At 42.9% G+C, this 15,982-nt stretch overlaps 1 protein-coding gene across 1 annotated transcript in view; it reads right to left on the bottom strand.

The window, feature by feature from the left end:
- The window catches only part of LOC132388931 (NACHT, LRR and PYD domains-containing protein 3-like), a 57,607-nt gene that overhangs the window by 19,970 nt on the left and 21,655 nt on the right, over positions 1-15,982 (bottom strand). The window contains exon 9 of the mRNA XM_059961338.1: positions 1,106-1,272. Within this exon, the coding sequence (XP_059817321.1) occupies positions 1,106-1,272 (167 nt within the window). The remainder of the gene's footprint in view (positions 1-1,105; positions 1,273-15,982) is intronic.

Raw genomic sequence — 15,982 nt, forward strand, 5'->3', positions numbered from 1 at the left:
AAGTTGTTATTTTTGAACCGACCTGGTGTATGTGTGGTGCTGTGGGGAAATTCGGCAAGCTGGCGTCTTGAGTGTACACTTCCACCACTGTCATTGGTAATGAGAACTTGGGGCAGATCAAAGTGGCAGGGAACGGGCCCGAAAGCGAGTAATCAGCCAATGTTTGGTCGATATCAGTGCTAGACCAGATCAAAAAGGTTCCGATGCCGCGGCTGCGAGCGAGGGTGTTTAGTTCACTGATTCACGAAGTTTACTCACATCTGCGGTACTGGTCTGGGCTCAAGGACTGGCTGCAGCAGTGAATGTGGCTCAGTGGCCGTGGACTCACTTTCCACGTTGGTGGTCTCTGCGGTTCATATTCTCGGTGTTAATTATTTACTTTTAGTGTTCGGACAATCTGTTCTGTTTATCAAACATTGGGTGTTTGGCGGCCTTTGTCATGTGAGTTTTTATCTTTTAAATGGGTTCTATTGTGTTTCTTCAATTTCTGTAAGAAAGTGAATCTCAGGGTTGTATACTGTATACATATTTCGATATAAGTGTTGTTTGAAACTATGGAATGCGGAAGATAATTTGAGAAACAGGTGATAGGAAAGTTTTAGGGTGATATGGCCCATTTTCCTGTTGTGTGATTCTAATTCTAGGGTCACAACACATTGGCGAAATTCCAGGCACCTGGCTGTGTTCGGGAGTAATGTGACCACATCGATGTGGTAGCCAGGTGTCCCGTCACACACGGCAGCAGCGAACTGGACATTTCCATCGTCCATGAGGAGAAATGAAATTAATCCCAATGTGACCAAAGGCCTTGATGGGTATTTTGATCAGGTTTTCATTTCTAATGCTGATTCATTGAATCACATTTCTCTCAGCATTGTGTTGAGCTCAGCCTATTTGGACTGATGAATTAAGTTTGAATCTGCAGTTCGGAATTTTCTAATTCACTGATTTTCACCCTGGTGGGAAGGTTTTGGTCACAAAATTGTTCAGTGATCAATATCATCACTGCAGTGTACAGAAACAAGAGGATGAGCCAGCCTGACCGTAGTCTCTCATCCCTCCTTTCACTAAAATGAACGGGATCCCAGCTGTTACTCCCAATCACCTCGTGTTCCTGTTCACTGAATTGTCCCTCCTGTCTCAACGTCCAGCTGAGTCCTTCTACCCGTTCTTCAATTGCAGGTTTCAGTCTCTCTCGGTAGAAAATAGTCAGGTGGAGCAGCTGATAATCTTCGCACTGCGTCAGGAGATCTGAGATCGTAGATTTGGAATCTGGGAATAGAAATATGAAAATGCAGTACTGTGCAACATGGAGTGGAGAGCGAGTTGGTAAAGATGATGGGGAGCAAATTATGTTGGAAAAGGTGATTATGGAGCATGCGCCGCAGGGAGGGCATGAGACCCGTGGCAAAGATGGTGTGAGGAGTGTGGGGCAGATTGCAGAGAGGGTGGGAGGGGTGTAGGACAGGTAGCAGTAAAGGAGTGCCTGGGGTGGGGTGTAGTGAGAGCATGGACACATTCAGCCCTGAGACACGAGACAAGGTCATTTGATTCCAAACAACTGGATTATTGATCATTACAGAATATCTCTCTGGTGTTCTTTCCCTTCTCGTTTCCAAACCATGATTCGCCTCGCTTTGACCCCTTCCAACATTGTACACAATAAAGACCCATATCAGAGTCAGGTTTATTATCACTCACACATGTCACTTTTTTTTTGTTTTGCAGCTGCAGTTACATAAAATTACTACAGTATTGCGCAAAAGTGTTGGAGACATATATACAGCTAGGATACCAAAGATGCAGCCAGTTAGAATGCCTTGCATGGTACGTCTAGAAATTTGCGCAATACTGATTTTGGTGACATACCAAATCTCCTCAAACTCCTGATGAAATATAGCCTTCTGAATAGCTGCATCGATATTTTGGGTCCAGGTTAGGCCCTCAGACATAGTGACACCCAGGAACTTGAAACTGCTCACTCTCTCCACCTGATCTCTCTTTGTGAACTTATGTGTGTTCCCTTGTTATACCCTTTCTGAAGTTCTTTGGTTTTACTGGCATTGAGCGCAAGGTTGTCGCTCGATCACTATCTAATGTATCTCGCTCCCGTTCGCCCCTCATCACCATCTGAAAGTCTGGCAACAATGGTTTTATTGTCAGCAAATTTATAGATGGCATTTAAGTTGTGCTGGCTACAAAGTCCAATTCTACATAAATCTGAACCCTCCACTCACTCCTCCCCCCTCCGCACCAGTTCCTTAGCTATGCATTCATCTGCCAAGTCATCGTATATTTATCCCCACGCTGGCCAGTAATCCTGAAATTACTACTCTGGTAGTCCTGTTTTCTACCTAGCTCCCTGAAATCTCTTACCAGAACCACCTCAGCTTTACTGCCTGTGCTACTCTCTCCTTCTGCACTTTTTAAATGATGTGGAACTGAACCGAATCATCCTTGGCGCCTGGGAGGCAACATAACATTCGGGACTCTGCATCGTGCCCACAAAATCTCATCTCTGTTCCTCCGACTAAGGAATCTTCCATCATCACTACATCTCTGTTCTCTTCTGAGCCACAGCAGAAGAAACTGTTCAAGATATTTCTGTATTCTCCAGCTAAGCTTTTTTTTTACTGCATATGTAGAAGTGCCAGCAATGATCTTTCAGGAATTCATTGATTCTGGCATGGCTCACAAGGAATGGCAAATTGCAAATTTTGCTACTCTCTTCAATAATGGACTGGGTCAGAAGAAATGAAATTATAGGCTTGGTAGTCTGAAATCACTGGCTGCAAAAGTTTAGATGTCGATTGTTAAGGGTACTTGATACTCTTAAGGGTACCAAGGGTAGTTGGTTTTGGGTACTTGGAGGCACATGATAAAAGTACACCGTGGTCAGCATGGATTTCTCAAGAAAAAATTGTGCCTGACAAATCTGTTGGAATTCTTTGTAGAAATAACAAACAGGATAGACAAAGGAGAATCCGTGGATAATGTGTGCTTAGATTTTCAGAAGGCTTTTGACAAGTTGCCACCCAAGAGGCTGCTGAACATGTTACGTGCCCACGGCGTTACAGGAAAAGTTCTAGCATGGATTAAGGATTGGCTGATTGGCTGTAGGCAAAGAGTGGGACAAAGGGTTTCTATTTCTGGTTGGCTACTGGTGACTAGTCGTGTTCCATAGACATCTGTGTTGGGAACGTTATACGTCAATGATTTCGATAACAGAATTAAAGGCTTAGTGGCCAGGTTTCCAGATGATATGAGGAGGAGAAGGTAGTTTTGAGGAAGTAGAGAGGCTATCCTCGGAACGCGGAAGTACTTGGACTGATTGGGAGAATGGGCGAAGATATGGCATGTTTAATACAGTGTCGGGAAATGTCTGATCATTCACTTTGTTAGAAGGAATAAAAGGGTTGTCCTTTTACTGAATGGAATGAAAATTCAATAACCTGAGGTACAAAGCGGCATGGGAGTGCTTGTGCAGGATGTCTTCAATGTTAATTTGCAGGTTGAGTCGGTGGTGATAAAAGCAAATGCAATTAATTTCGAGTGGACTAAAATATAAAAACAAGTATGTAACGTTGAGTCTTTATAAAGCACTGGCGAGGCCCCACCTTGAGTGATGTGAGGTTTTGGGTTCCTTATCGAAAGAAATGGTGTGCTGACATTGGAGAGGTTTCAAAGAAAGATCATGAGAATGTTTACGGGAATGAATTGCCATATGAGGGGAATATGAGGAGCGTCTGACGGCTCTGGCCCTCTACACAGGAATTCAGGAGAATGAGGGTGACCTCATTGAAACCTGTCTAATTTTGAAATAATGGATGTGCAGAAGACGATTTGTATGGTGGAGGAGTCTAAGAACAGAGAACACAGAGTCAGAATACAGGGACTTCTGTTTACAACGGTCATGAGGATGAATATCATTCACCAGAGAGTGGTGAATCTGTGGAATTCGTTGATATAGGCAGCTGTGGAGGTCAAGTCATTTGGTACGTTTAAGGAAGAGGTTGTTAGTATTCGTGATTAGTCAGGGCCTGAAGCGATAAGGCTAGAAGGCAGGAGACGGTGGCTGAGAGGCAAAATTGATCAGACATGGTTAAATGCTGGAGTGTGCTCGTTGAGCCAAATGACCTAGTTCTATTCCTGTATCTTATGGATCGATTCAAAACAGATTAGTATGAATTTATTCCCTATCGTGACTCCTTGAAATTCTCTTGCACAAACTGTTTAGGACTGGAATCTTAAATACATTCAAGGCGGAAGTATCAAAGATTCTGGAAAAAGAGCAAAAAAGTCATAGTGAGGACAGGTTTCATTAATTGTGATCTTAATCAATGGTGCAAGAGGATCAGCAGCCATTTCCCCACCTAGTTCCTGCTTGCATTCACCCTAAATATTCAAACCCACCAATGTCAAAAAGTACCTCTGGTCCTTGGCAGAAATGCACTGCAGATATTTGCTGGCCAGATTTCAACAGCATCTCTGAAACCCACAGTCAAAAAGATAGCAAGTGCAACACGTGCAGCACTGCCCTCTGCACGAAACACCACTTAGAGAAATAGCCTTCCCTTCCACATTACCATCAAAATTCTGAATCATCTTCGAAACTGCCCCGTTCTCATGCGGTTTGGCTTGATTGGAATCAACAGCTCACTCACCGGGCAACTGACAGACAATACATTTCATCCTTACCGGAGACACAGATCCCTAAATATTTCAATATACAAAGTTCCGATAAACAAAGCAAGAATGATCTGAGATATATATGCCAGAAATTCTTCAAATGATAAACTCTGGAAGAAGAAGGTTTAAGGAAACTGGGGTGGTTTCTTTGGAAATGTGTGATTCTTTCAAGGTATTATTTAGAGCAATTATTTTGAGGTAAATGAATTCAGACATGCCATGCTGAATAACTAGGTGAGACTATCCTTTGGCATTTCAGTCAAATAGCACGAATCAAGAGTTTCAGGCATTTGTGGAAGGATTAATGAGAAAACGAATATTCTGACTTTCCATTTCTAGGGTGGTACAAGTTTACATCCCTCTTTTCCAAGAATGAATATTTTCTATCTGATACACAGCACACTACAAATGGGAGTACATACACCGTCTCAGAGACACCACACTGTGATGGGAGGACAGCCCCTGTCTGAGAGACACCACCCTGTAGATGGGAGAACATTCCGTCTCAGCGACACCACACTGTGATGGGAGAACATTCCCTGTCTGAGAGACATCACACTGCAGATGGGAGAACATTCCCTGTCTGAGAGACACCACCCTGTAGATGGGAGAACATTCCCTGTCTGAGACACACCACGCCGCAGATGGGAGAACATTCACAGTCCGACAGACACCACACTGTGATGGGAGAGCATTCCCAGTCTGAGAGACACCACACTGCAGATGGGAGAACATTCCCTGTCTCAGAGACACCGCACTGTGATGGGAGACCATTCCCTGTCTCAGAGACACCGCACTGTGATGGGAGAACATTCCCTGTCTGAGAGACACCGCACTGCAGATGGGAGAACAGACCCTGTCTGACAGATACCAAACTGCACCTTCTCTATTTCATTCCCCATTTGCCCGGCTCACCTTAATTCATTGCCTGCCCATCACATCCTTCTGGTTCTCCTTCCCCCTTTTTCTTTCTTCCATGGGCTTCTGTCGTCTCCTATTAGATTTCCCCTCTCCAGTTCTGTATGTCTACCACCAAATGACTTCCCAACTCTTTACTTCATCCATCGCAACCCCTTCCCCACCCGATTTGACCTACCTCTTTGTGTTTCTCCAGTCACTACCCCATCCCTCTAACTCTGACTCCTCACATTTTCCTTTCCTCCTGTCCTGCTGATGGGACCCGGCCCAAAACGTCAACTGTTCTTTATTCTTAGTGGATTCTATATTGGGTTTCTGGGAAAAGTTAAGGGAGTGGTAGTACATGGTTACCTCTCTGAGTGGAAGTCGGGACCAGTGGAACGTTACGGTAATCAGTTCTGAACCCTTTGTTGTTTGTCATCTGGATGAAAATGTGGTTACCTAGGGTCACAAATTAAAGCATCCTGACTGAATGCATCAGTGCCTGGTATGGGAGCGGTACTTCCCTCAGTCAGAGGACACTGCAGAGACTGGTGCAGACAGTCCAGTGCATCTGTAGACGTGAACCTCCCACTTTTAATGACATTTATTAAAAAAAAACTGGTGTGTAAAAAGGACCCGAATGATCATTGGGGACCCGACTTAACCTAATGGCAAACTGTTCCAGCTGCTACCATCTGTGAAACAGTACCGCAGCATAAAAGCCAGGACCAACAGGATCCGGGACAGCTTCTTCCATCAGACCATCAGACTGATTAAGTCAGAAACGTTAAATAAACATTTTTACTCCTCTTTTTTCAAGGTAGTGCATCGGGTGCATATGTCATAGGCCAAATTAACCTGTATTTTTTTTCTAATATTAATCCTATTTGTGATAGATGTAATATTGAGGTGGCTATATTAATACATATGTTCTGGTCTTGGATCAAGTTAGATAATTTTTGGAAAGAAGGAAACTTTGTCAAAGGTTCTAAATTTGGATTTACAACCGAAATTACTTACAACAATTTTAGGGATCATTCCTTCGGAACCAGAAGATATTCCTGCTTCCACTCAACGGATGATTGCTTTCACAACTATATTGGCTAGAGAGCCATTCTGCGTAAATGGAAGGATTCTAATCAACCTACTGTTATTTATTGGCTTACCTCCATTATGTTTAAGTTCAGAGAAAGTAAGAAGTCGGTCATTTGATACATCCTCTAAATTAGAGGAAACTTAGAGACCTTTTATTCAATATTTTCATATGCTCTGAATTATAGCCCTTCCAGTTACTTTTTTGAAGTTTTGGATTTGATCAGAAATTATTCTTTTTGGCTTTCACTCAGTTTGAGCTTTCACTCACTTTTGGGTTTACGCCAATTATAAAGGTTTCTTTATCTTTGTTTTCCTTTTATGGATAAGAGGAGAATCAATTACCTTTCTCTTTATCATATACTATTAGATTAATACTTTGTTTGATCTTGATAATGTTTATTTTTCCTTTTATTCGAACTGACATTGATATAGACATTCGTGATCATTGTCCTCCCGTTTATATATATATATATATATATATATATATATATATATACACACACACAGATACATATATATATTTTTTCACTTAAATAATAAAATTGATAAAGAAGATTTTTTTTCACTCCTCATGTATATTGAAATTTAGCTACAAATTGGCATGTATGATGTTGTGGCCATCTCTGAAACTTGTCTAAAGGATAGCTGTCATAGGGATCACAACGTCCAAGGATATATGGTGTATTGGAAAGATAGGTTAGCAGGCAGAGGGGGTGGTGTGGCCTTGTGCATAAAAAAGTTATTGTATCATTAGAAAGGGATGACATGGGATCGGAAGCAGCAGATTCTTTATGGGATGAACTAAGAAATAGCGAGGGTAAGTGGACCCTAATGGCAGTTCTGTATAGGCCTCCATACAGCATCCGGGATATGGTTTACAAATTACAGTAGGAGATAGAAAAGGGGTGCGAGAAGGGCAATCTCATGATAATCATTGGGAATTTTAACATGAAATTGGATTTGGAAAACCAGGCCAGTACTGGACCTCAAGAAAGAGAGTTTGTAGAATGCCTAAAGGATGGTTTTTTAGAACAGTTTATTGTTGAGCCCACAAGGGCTATTCTGGACTGGGTGCTGTGCAATGAACTGGAGGTGATAAGAGAGCTTAAGGGTAAGGAGCCCTTAGGGAGCAGTGATCACAATATGATCGAGTTCACTTTGAAATTTGAGAAGAAGAAACTAAATTCCAGTATGTCGGTATTTCAGTGGAATAAAGGAATTTACAATGTATGAGATGACAAATGGCCAAGGTTGACCTGAAAGGCACACTAGCAGGAAGGACAGCAAAGCAGAAATGGCTGGAGTTTCTGAAAAATGTAAGGTAAGTACAGACAGATATATTCCAAATAAGATGAAATTTTCGAATGGAAGTAAGACACCACCATGGCTGGCATGTCAGAGCCAAAGTAAAAGTAAATGATAGAGGATTGGAAAGCTTTTAAAAATGTGCAGAAAGGAACTAAAAGGATCATTAGGGAGGAAAATATTGTTTATGAAAGGAAGCTGGCAACTAATACCAAACAAGATAGCAAATGTTTTCTTTAAGTATATAAAGAGTAGATATAGGACATTACAAAATTACGCTTGTGGTATTGTAATGAGAGATACAGAAATGACAGAGGAACTGAATGTGTATTTTACATCGGTCTCCACAGTGGAAGACATCTGCAGTTTACCAGATATTCAAGAGTGTCAGGGAAGTGAAGTAGGCGCAGTAAAAATTACGACTGAGAAGGGGCCCGGGAAGCTTTATGCTCTGAGGGTGCGTAAATCTCCTGGACCTGATGGAATGCACCCTCGGGTTCTGAAGGAAGTAGCGGGAGAGACTGATGAGACAATAACTAAGATCTTTCAAAATCGATAGATTCTGGTATTGTATCTGATGACTGGAAAAATTGCAAATGGTATTCTGCTACTTAAGAGGGTTGGGAGGCAGCAGAAAGTAAACTATAGACCTGTTAGCCTGACTTCAGTGATTTGAGAAGTTGTTGGAATCGATAGATAGGGATGACACTACGGAGTACCTGGAGGCACATGGCAAGACAGGCCAAATCCAGCATGGTTTCCTGAAAGGAAAATCCTGCCTGACTAACCTACTGCATTTTTTTTCTGGAAGTTACCAGCAGGGTAGACAAACGAGATGCAGTGGAAGTGGTGTACTTGGATTTTCAGAAGTACTTTGAGAGGTGCAACACAGGAGGCTGCTTAGCAATATGCAGACATCGCATCCTGCAGAAACTCATTTCAAGTCAAGTCAAGTCACTTTTACTGTCATTTCGACCATAACTGTTGGTCGAAATGAGGTCCAATACTGGCATGGTTTTCTCAATCCAATTTCATGTTAAAATTCCCAATGATTACTAAGCTGGTACATAGTAAAAATGAGACAACGTTTTTCAGGACCACGGTATTACAGGGCACAGTACAAAAAAACTAGACTGAACTACGTAATAAAAAAATACAACACAGAGAAAGCTAGACTACAGACCTACACAGGAATGCATAAAGCGCACAAAAACAGTGCATACATTACAATAAATAATAAACAGGACAGTAGAGCAAGGTGTCAGGCCAGGCTTCGGGTATTGAGGAGTCTGAGAGCTTGAGGGAAGAAGCTTGGGGACTGTCACATAGTCTGGTCGTGAGAGCCCGAATGCTTCGGAGCCTTTTCCCAGACGGAAGAAGGGAGAACAGATTGTGTGAGGGGTGCATGGGGACCTTCATAATACTGTTTCCTTTGCGGATGCAGCGTGTAGTGTAAATGTCCGTGATGGTGGGAAGAGAGACCCTGATATTCTTCTCAGCTGACCTAACTATCCGCTGCAGGGTCTTGCGATCCAAGATGGTGACATTTATGAACCAGGCAGTGATGCAGCTGCTCAGGATGCTCTCAATACAACCCCTGTAGAAACTGATAAGGATGGGGGGTGGGAGATGGACTTTCCTCAGCCTTCGCAAAAAGTAGAGACGCTGCTGGGCTTTCTTTGCTATGGAGCTGGTGTTGAGGCTCAAGGTGAGATTCTCCGTCAGGTGAATACCAAGAAATTCGGTGCTCTTTACGATCTCTACCGAGGAGCCGTCGATGTTCAGTGGGGAGTAGTCGCTCTGTGCCCTCCTGAAATCAACAACCATCTCTTTTGTTTTGTGCACATTCTAATACAGGTTGTTAGCCGCTGCACCTCCTATCTGTACACTGACTCATCGCTCTTGCTGATGAGACCCACCACGGTCGTGTCATCGGCGAACTTGATGATGTGGTTCGAGCTGTGTGTTGCAGCACAGTCGTGGGTCAGCAGAGTGAACAACAGTGGACTGAGCACACAACCCTAAGGGAAGGATTCAATTCAGGGAGCAATTCAGCGCGGTAGCACAATTAATTTGCGGTAGACTGCCGGAACTTCCGGCAGAGGTGGGATGTTTGCAATAGAGTAGCTCCTTAGCAGCTAGCCAGCTAGTTTAAATAACGTTTGCTCCGCTAATGAACGAATGACACCTGTTAAACTCACCTCAACAGTGATTTAACCCACCATGGGCAATAGAAAAGTCACTGTTGCAAACAGTGCCGCGTGAAACACTGTCATTATTTCTGACCCCTATTAGGCAGTGTCTAGGGTGAAGTACCTTTTGCATTTTCTTTTTTGGATACTCTGCCATGGCGCTCTCTCTCTCTCGCTCGCGCGCGCACTCAAAAAAAAAAACAATTTCTGGGATATCGTATATAATTTGCGGGCACCAAGAAGCCGCAATCAATATGCGGGACACTTCCAGAACTTCTGGGAGAGGTGGGATGTCTGAATATGAGCCCATGGAATTACACGGAAGCTACTAGCAAGGGTGAGCATTGGTTGATCGGCAGAAAGCAGAGAGTGGAAATGAAGAGATCCTATTCTTGCTGGCTGCCGGTTACCCTTGGAGTGCCACAGTTGTCGCTGCTGGGATTGCTGCTCTTTACGATGTATGTCAATGATTTGTACTATGGTATTAAAGGATTTGTGGCTAAATTTGCCCATGACACAAAGATAGGTGGAGGAGCGGGTAGTGATGAGGAAACAGAGAGCCCGCAGAGAGACTGAGATAGTTTAGGGGAATGGGCAAAGAAGTGGCAAATGAAATACGAAGTTATAAAGTGTATGGTCATGCATTTTGGTGGAAGAAATAATCGGGTAGATTATTGTTTAGATAGAGAGAGAATTCAAAATACAGAGATGCAAAGGGACTTGGGAGTTCTTCTGCAAGATACCCTAAAGATTAACCCCCAGGTTGGTGAAGAAGACGAATGCAATGTTAGCATTCATTTCTAGAGGTATAGAATATAAGAGCAGGGATGTGATGTCGAGGCTTTAGAAGGCAGTGGTGAGACTGCACAGAGTATTGTATGCAGTTTTGGGCTCCTTATTTTAGAAAGGACATACTGACATTGGCGAGGGTTCCGAGAAGATTCAGAATGAATCCAGGAATGAAAGGGTTAACTTATGAGGAATTTTTGGTAGCTTTTGGGCTGTATTCCCTGGAGTTCAGGAGAATGAAAGGAGGATTCCATAGAAATATTCTGAATATTAAAAGCTCTGATCAGATTAGATATGGCAAAGTTATTTTCCATGCAGGGGCGTTTAGGACAAGAGAACACGACCTCAGGATTGAAGAATGTCCATTCAGAACAGAGATGCAGAGAAATTACTTTAGTCATAGGGTGGAAAATCTGTGTAATTGGTTGCTACGAGTGGATCTTCTCTCCAATGTCAGTGTATCCTTTCTGAAATAAGGAGCCCAAAACTGCGCACAATAGTGCAGTCTCACGATTGCCTCAGAGAGCCTCAACATCACATCCCTGCTCTTATATTCTGTACCTCTAGAAATGAATGTCAACATGGCATTCGCCTTCTTCACCACCGACATGGAGATTAGCCTTTAAGGTACCTTGCACAAGGACTCCGATGTCCCTTTGCAACTCTGCATTTTGAATTCTCTCCTTATCTAAAAAATAGTCTCCCTGATTTTCTTCTTCCACCAAAGTGCATGACCATGCAATTTCCAACTTTGTATTTCATTTGCTACATCTTTGCCCATTCCCCTAAACTATCTAAGTCTCTCTGCAGACTCTCTGTTTCCTCAGCACTACCAGCCCCTCCACCTACCTTTGTATCATTGGCAAATTTAGCCACAAATCCATTAATACCATCATCCAAATCATTGACATACATTGTAAAAAGCAGCGATCCCAACATTTGACCCCTGTGGAACCTCACTGGTAACCGGCAGCCAGCCAGAATAGGATCCATTTATTGCCATTCTCTGCTTTCTGCCGACCAGCCAATGCTCCACCCACGCTAGTGACTTCTCTGTAACTCCATGGGTCCTTTCTTGCTAAGCAGCCTCATGTGAGGCACCTTGTCAAAGACCTTCAGAAAATCCAAGTATACCACACCTACTGCATCTCCTTTGTCTACCCTGCTTGTAATTTCCTCAATGAATTTAAGCAGGTTTGTTAGGCAGGGTTTTCCTTTCAAGAAACCATTCTGGCTTTGGTCTGTCCTGTCCCGTGCCTCCAGATATTCCGTAATCTCATCGCTAACAATGTATTCCAAGAAATTCCCAATTACTGATGTCAGCCTAACAATTCCATAATTTCCTTTCTGCTGACTCCCACCCTTCTTAAATAGCGGAGTAACATCTGCAATGTTCCACTCATCTGGTCCAATGCCAGAATTTATGAACTCTTGAAAGATCATCGTTAATACCTCAAATTACTCCAGCTACTTCATTGAGAGCCCGAGGGTGCATTCCATTAGGTCCAGGCCATTTATCCACACTCAGACGTTAGCCTTCTCAGTCATAATTTTCACTGCACAGACTTCACGTCCCTGACATTCTTGAATGCCTGGTATACCACAGATGTTTTCTACTGTGAAGACTGATGCAAAATACGCATACAGCTCCTCTGTCATCTCTGCATCTCTCATTACAGCATCTCCATCGTCATTTTGTATTGGTCCTCTGTTTACCCTTGACTCTCATTTACCTTTTATATACTTAAAAAAACTTTTTAGTATCTTCTTCGATATTAATCGCCAGCTTCCTCTCATAATTTATCTTTTCCCTCTTACTGACCTTCTCAGTTTCCTTCTGCATGTTTTTGAAACTCTCTAATCCTCTATTTTCCCGCCAGCTCTGACTTCCTTGCATGCCCTCTCTTTTGCTTTTACTTTGGTTCTGACTTCACTTGTCAGCCATGGTAGTGTCCTTTCTGCCTTTGAAAATTTCTTCCTATTTGGAATATATCTGGCTTGTTCTTCTCTCATTTTTCGCAGAACCTCCAGCCATTGTTGCTCTGCTGTCCTTCCTGCAAATGCCCCTTTCCAGTCAACATCGGCCAGTTCCCCTCTCATGCCATTGTAATTTCCTTTACTCCACTGAAATTCTGACAGATTGGATTTTATTTTTCCCTCTCAAATTTCAATGTGAACTTGATCATATTGTGATCACTGTTCCCTAAGGGTTCCTTAAACTTAAGCTCTCTTCACCTCCGGATCATTGCACAACATCCAATCTAGCACAGCCAATCCCCTAGTGGGCTCAACAACGAGCTATTCTAAAACACCCTCCTTTAGACATTCAACAAATGCTCTCTCTTGAGGTCCTGAACTGACCTGGTTTTCCCAATCCACTTTAATGTTAAAATCCCCAACGATCATCATGATATTGCCTTTCTGACATGTCTTTTCGATCTCCTGCTGTAATTTGTAATCCACATTCTGGCTGCTGTTTTCAGGCCGGAATACAACTGCCATTAGCGTCATTTTACCCTTGCCATTTCTTAACTCAACCCATAGAGACTGTACACCTTCCAATCCGATGTCATCTCTTACTAAAGATTTGATATTATTTCTTATACACAGAGCCACACCACGCCCTCTGCCTACTAATCTATCTTTCTGATTCTTTGTATATCCTTGGACGTTCAGCTCTAAAGCGATACTTTAGCCAAGTTTCAGAGATGGCCACAATGTCATATATACCTATCTGCAGCTGAATTTCAAGATCTTCCATTTTATTCCTTAAGCTGCGTTCATTCAAACACAACACTCTCAGTCCAGTATTTGATGCTTTCTGTTTTAACTGCACCATGCCTTTATCGCCCTGTAACTCATGGCACTGGCTATGATTAAGGCTCATTCCCTGCCTGCTCTTTCTTTAATCTCTGTTGCACGCTATATTTGATTTATTTCTGTTTTCCCCATCCTCAGCCCAATCACTCCGGTTCCCATTCCCCTGACAAATTAGATTAAACCCTTCCTAATAGTCTCAGAGAGTGTCCGGACCCTGCCAAGGATGTGTTGGGTCTCACACTGTGTCTAGACCTTGCCAAGGATGCACGGGGTCTCACAGTGTGTCAGGAACCTTTCAGGGATATGTGGGTTCTCAACGTGTGCAGGACCATTACAACAGTGTGTGGTGTTTCCCCAGTGTGTCAGGAACTGAAAAAGGAGTGCAGGTAGTTAGGAAGGACGAAAGCTGGGAAGCAGGTCCTCAGTGGTAGTAATATCCGGTTTGCTGTCTATGCCACGCGACAGTCAGGACAGGTATACGATGGGGTGGTAGATAAATGCATGCCTTGAGTTGGGACAGGGATTCAGTTTCCTGGAAAATTGGGACCTCTACTGAGAAACGTGGGACCTGTATAAACGGACAGGTTTCACTCAAATCCAAGGGGTACCAAGATTCTTGTGGCAGGTTTACTCGAGCTGTTGGAAGTGGTTTAAACTAGTATGGCAGGATGATGGGAACCAGTATGAAAGAGCTAAGGATGAGTCAGCAGGTGGATGATGGGTGCAACATGAATGTAAGGAACGACAAGTGCATGACTAAGTACAAATGCAGTCAGAGTAAAGGTTTAAATTGTACCTCAGAGGCAAAATTCAAAAGGGCGAAGAATGCAGGACTGAAATTGCTGTATTTAAATCCGGGTAGCATTAGGAATAAGGTGGATGAACTCGTGGCGCAATTAGAGATCGGTCGGTATGAAATTGTGCGCATCACTGAGTCATGGCTGAAAGAGTTAGCAGCTTAATCTCAAAAGATTAACTTTGTATCGATGGGAAGTCATGTGGTGATGTGTTTCTGTTGGTAAGAGATGGAATTACATCTTTAGAACAAGGTATCATACGGTCAGAGAGTGTTGAGTTTTTGTGGGTTGAGTTAATAAATTGCAGTGGTTAAAATGCCTTATGGGATTCTTACACAGGCCTTCAAATAGTAGTCAATATGGAAATGAAATTGGAAAGGGTGCTGGAAAACGCATGTTATATGGGGAATGACACAATTCTAATGGTGGGCTCAACATGCAAGTGAAAATTAGATTGATGTCAGATCACAAGAGACTGAATTTGTTGAATGACTATGAGGTGACTTTTTAGAGCAGCTTGTGCTTGTGCCTACTTGGGGAAAGGCTATCTTAGATTAGCTCAGATATTTGTAACGTAATGGGACCCATAGGAGGCAGTGTTTACAAGATAATTAAATTCATACTTCAGGTTGTGAGGGAGTTGCATAGCTCACATATATCTGTATCACAATGGAATGAAAGTAATTTCTGAAGCATGAGAGAGGAGCTTGCACCGGAGGATTGGAGAAGGACACTTGTGTGGATGACAGCAGAGTAGAGATGGCTGGAGTTTCTGGGAATAGTTCACAAGCCTCAGCATAGATATTCCCCACAGAGGAATAAGTTCTCAAACAGCAGGGGTAGGGAATCGTGGCTGACAAGGGAAGTTAAGGACTGCATTAAAGCCAAGGAAAGTACATATAAGGCAGCAAAAATGAGTGGAAAGTTCATTTACAGGAAAGCTTTTAATATCTAACATAAGAAGAATAAAAGTTAATGAGAGGCATTGATCACGTGGATAGTCAGAGGCTTTTTCCCCAGGGTTGAAATGGCTAACACGAGGGGGCATAGGTTTAAGGTGCTTGGAAGTAGGTACAGAGCAGATATCAGGGGAAAGATTATTTTACGCACAGAGTGGTGAGTGTGTGGAATGGGCTGCCAATGGCGGTGGTGGAGGCGGATAAGATAGGGTATTCGAAAAGACTCCTGGACAGGTACATGCCGCTTAGAAAAACAGAGGGCTATGGGTGACACCAGATAATTCCTAAGGTAGGGACATGTTCGGCACAGCTTTGTGGGCCGAAGGGCCTGTATGGTGCTGTAGGTTTTCTGTTTCAAAAAGGCTTCTAAAAAAGATTAAAGAAGGGAGGGAAGCAAAAGAAAGGAAATGATCGGCCAGTTACCCTAACCTCAGTG

The sequence above is a fragment of the Hypanus sabinus genome, unplaced genomic scaffold (assembly GCF_030144855.1).
Source record: "Hypanus sabinus isolate sHypSab1 unplaced genomic scaffold, sHypSab1.hap1 scaffold_436, whole genome shotgun sequence".
Classification (NCBI taxonomy): domain Eukaryota; kingdom Metazoa; phylum Chordata; class Chondrichthyes; order Myliobatiformes; family Dasyatidae; genus Hypanus; species Hypanus sabinus.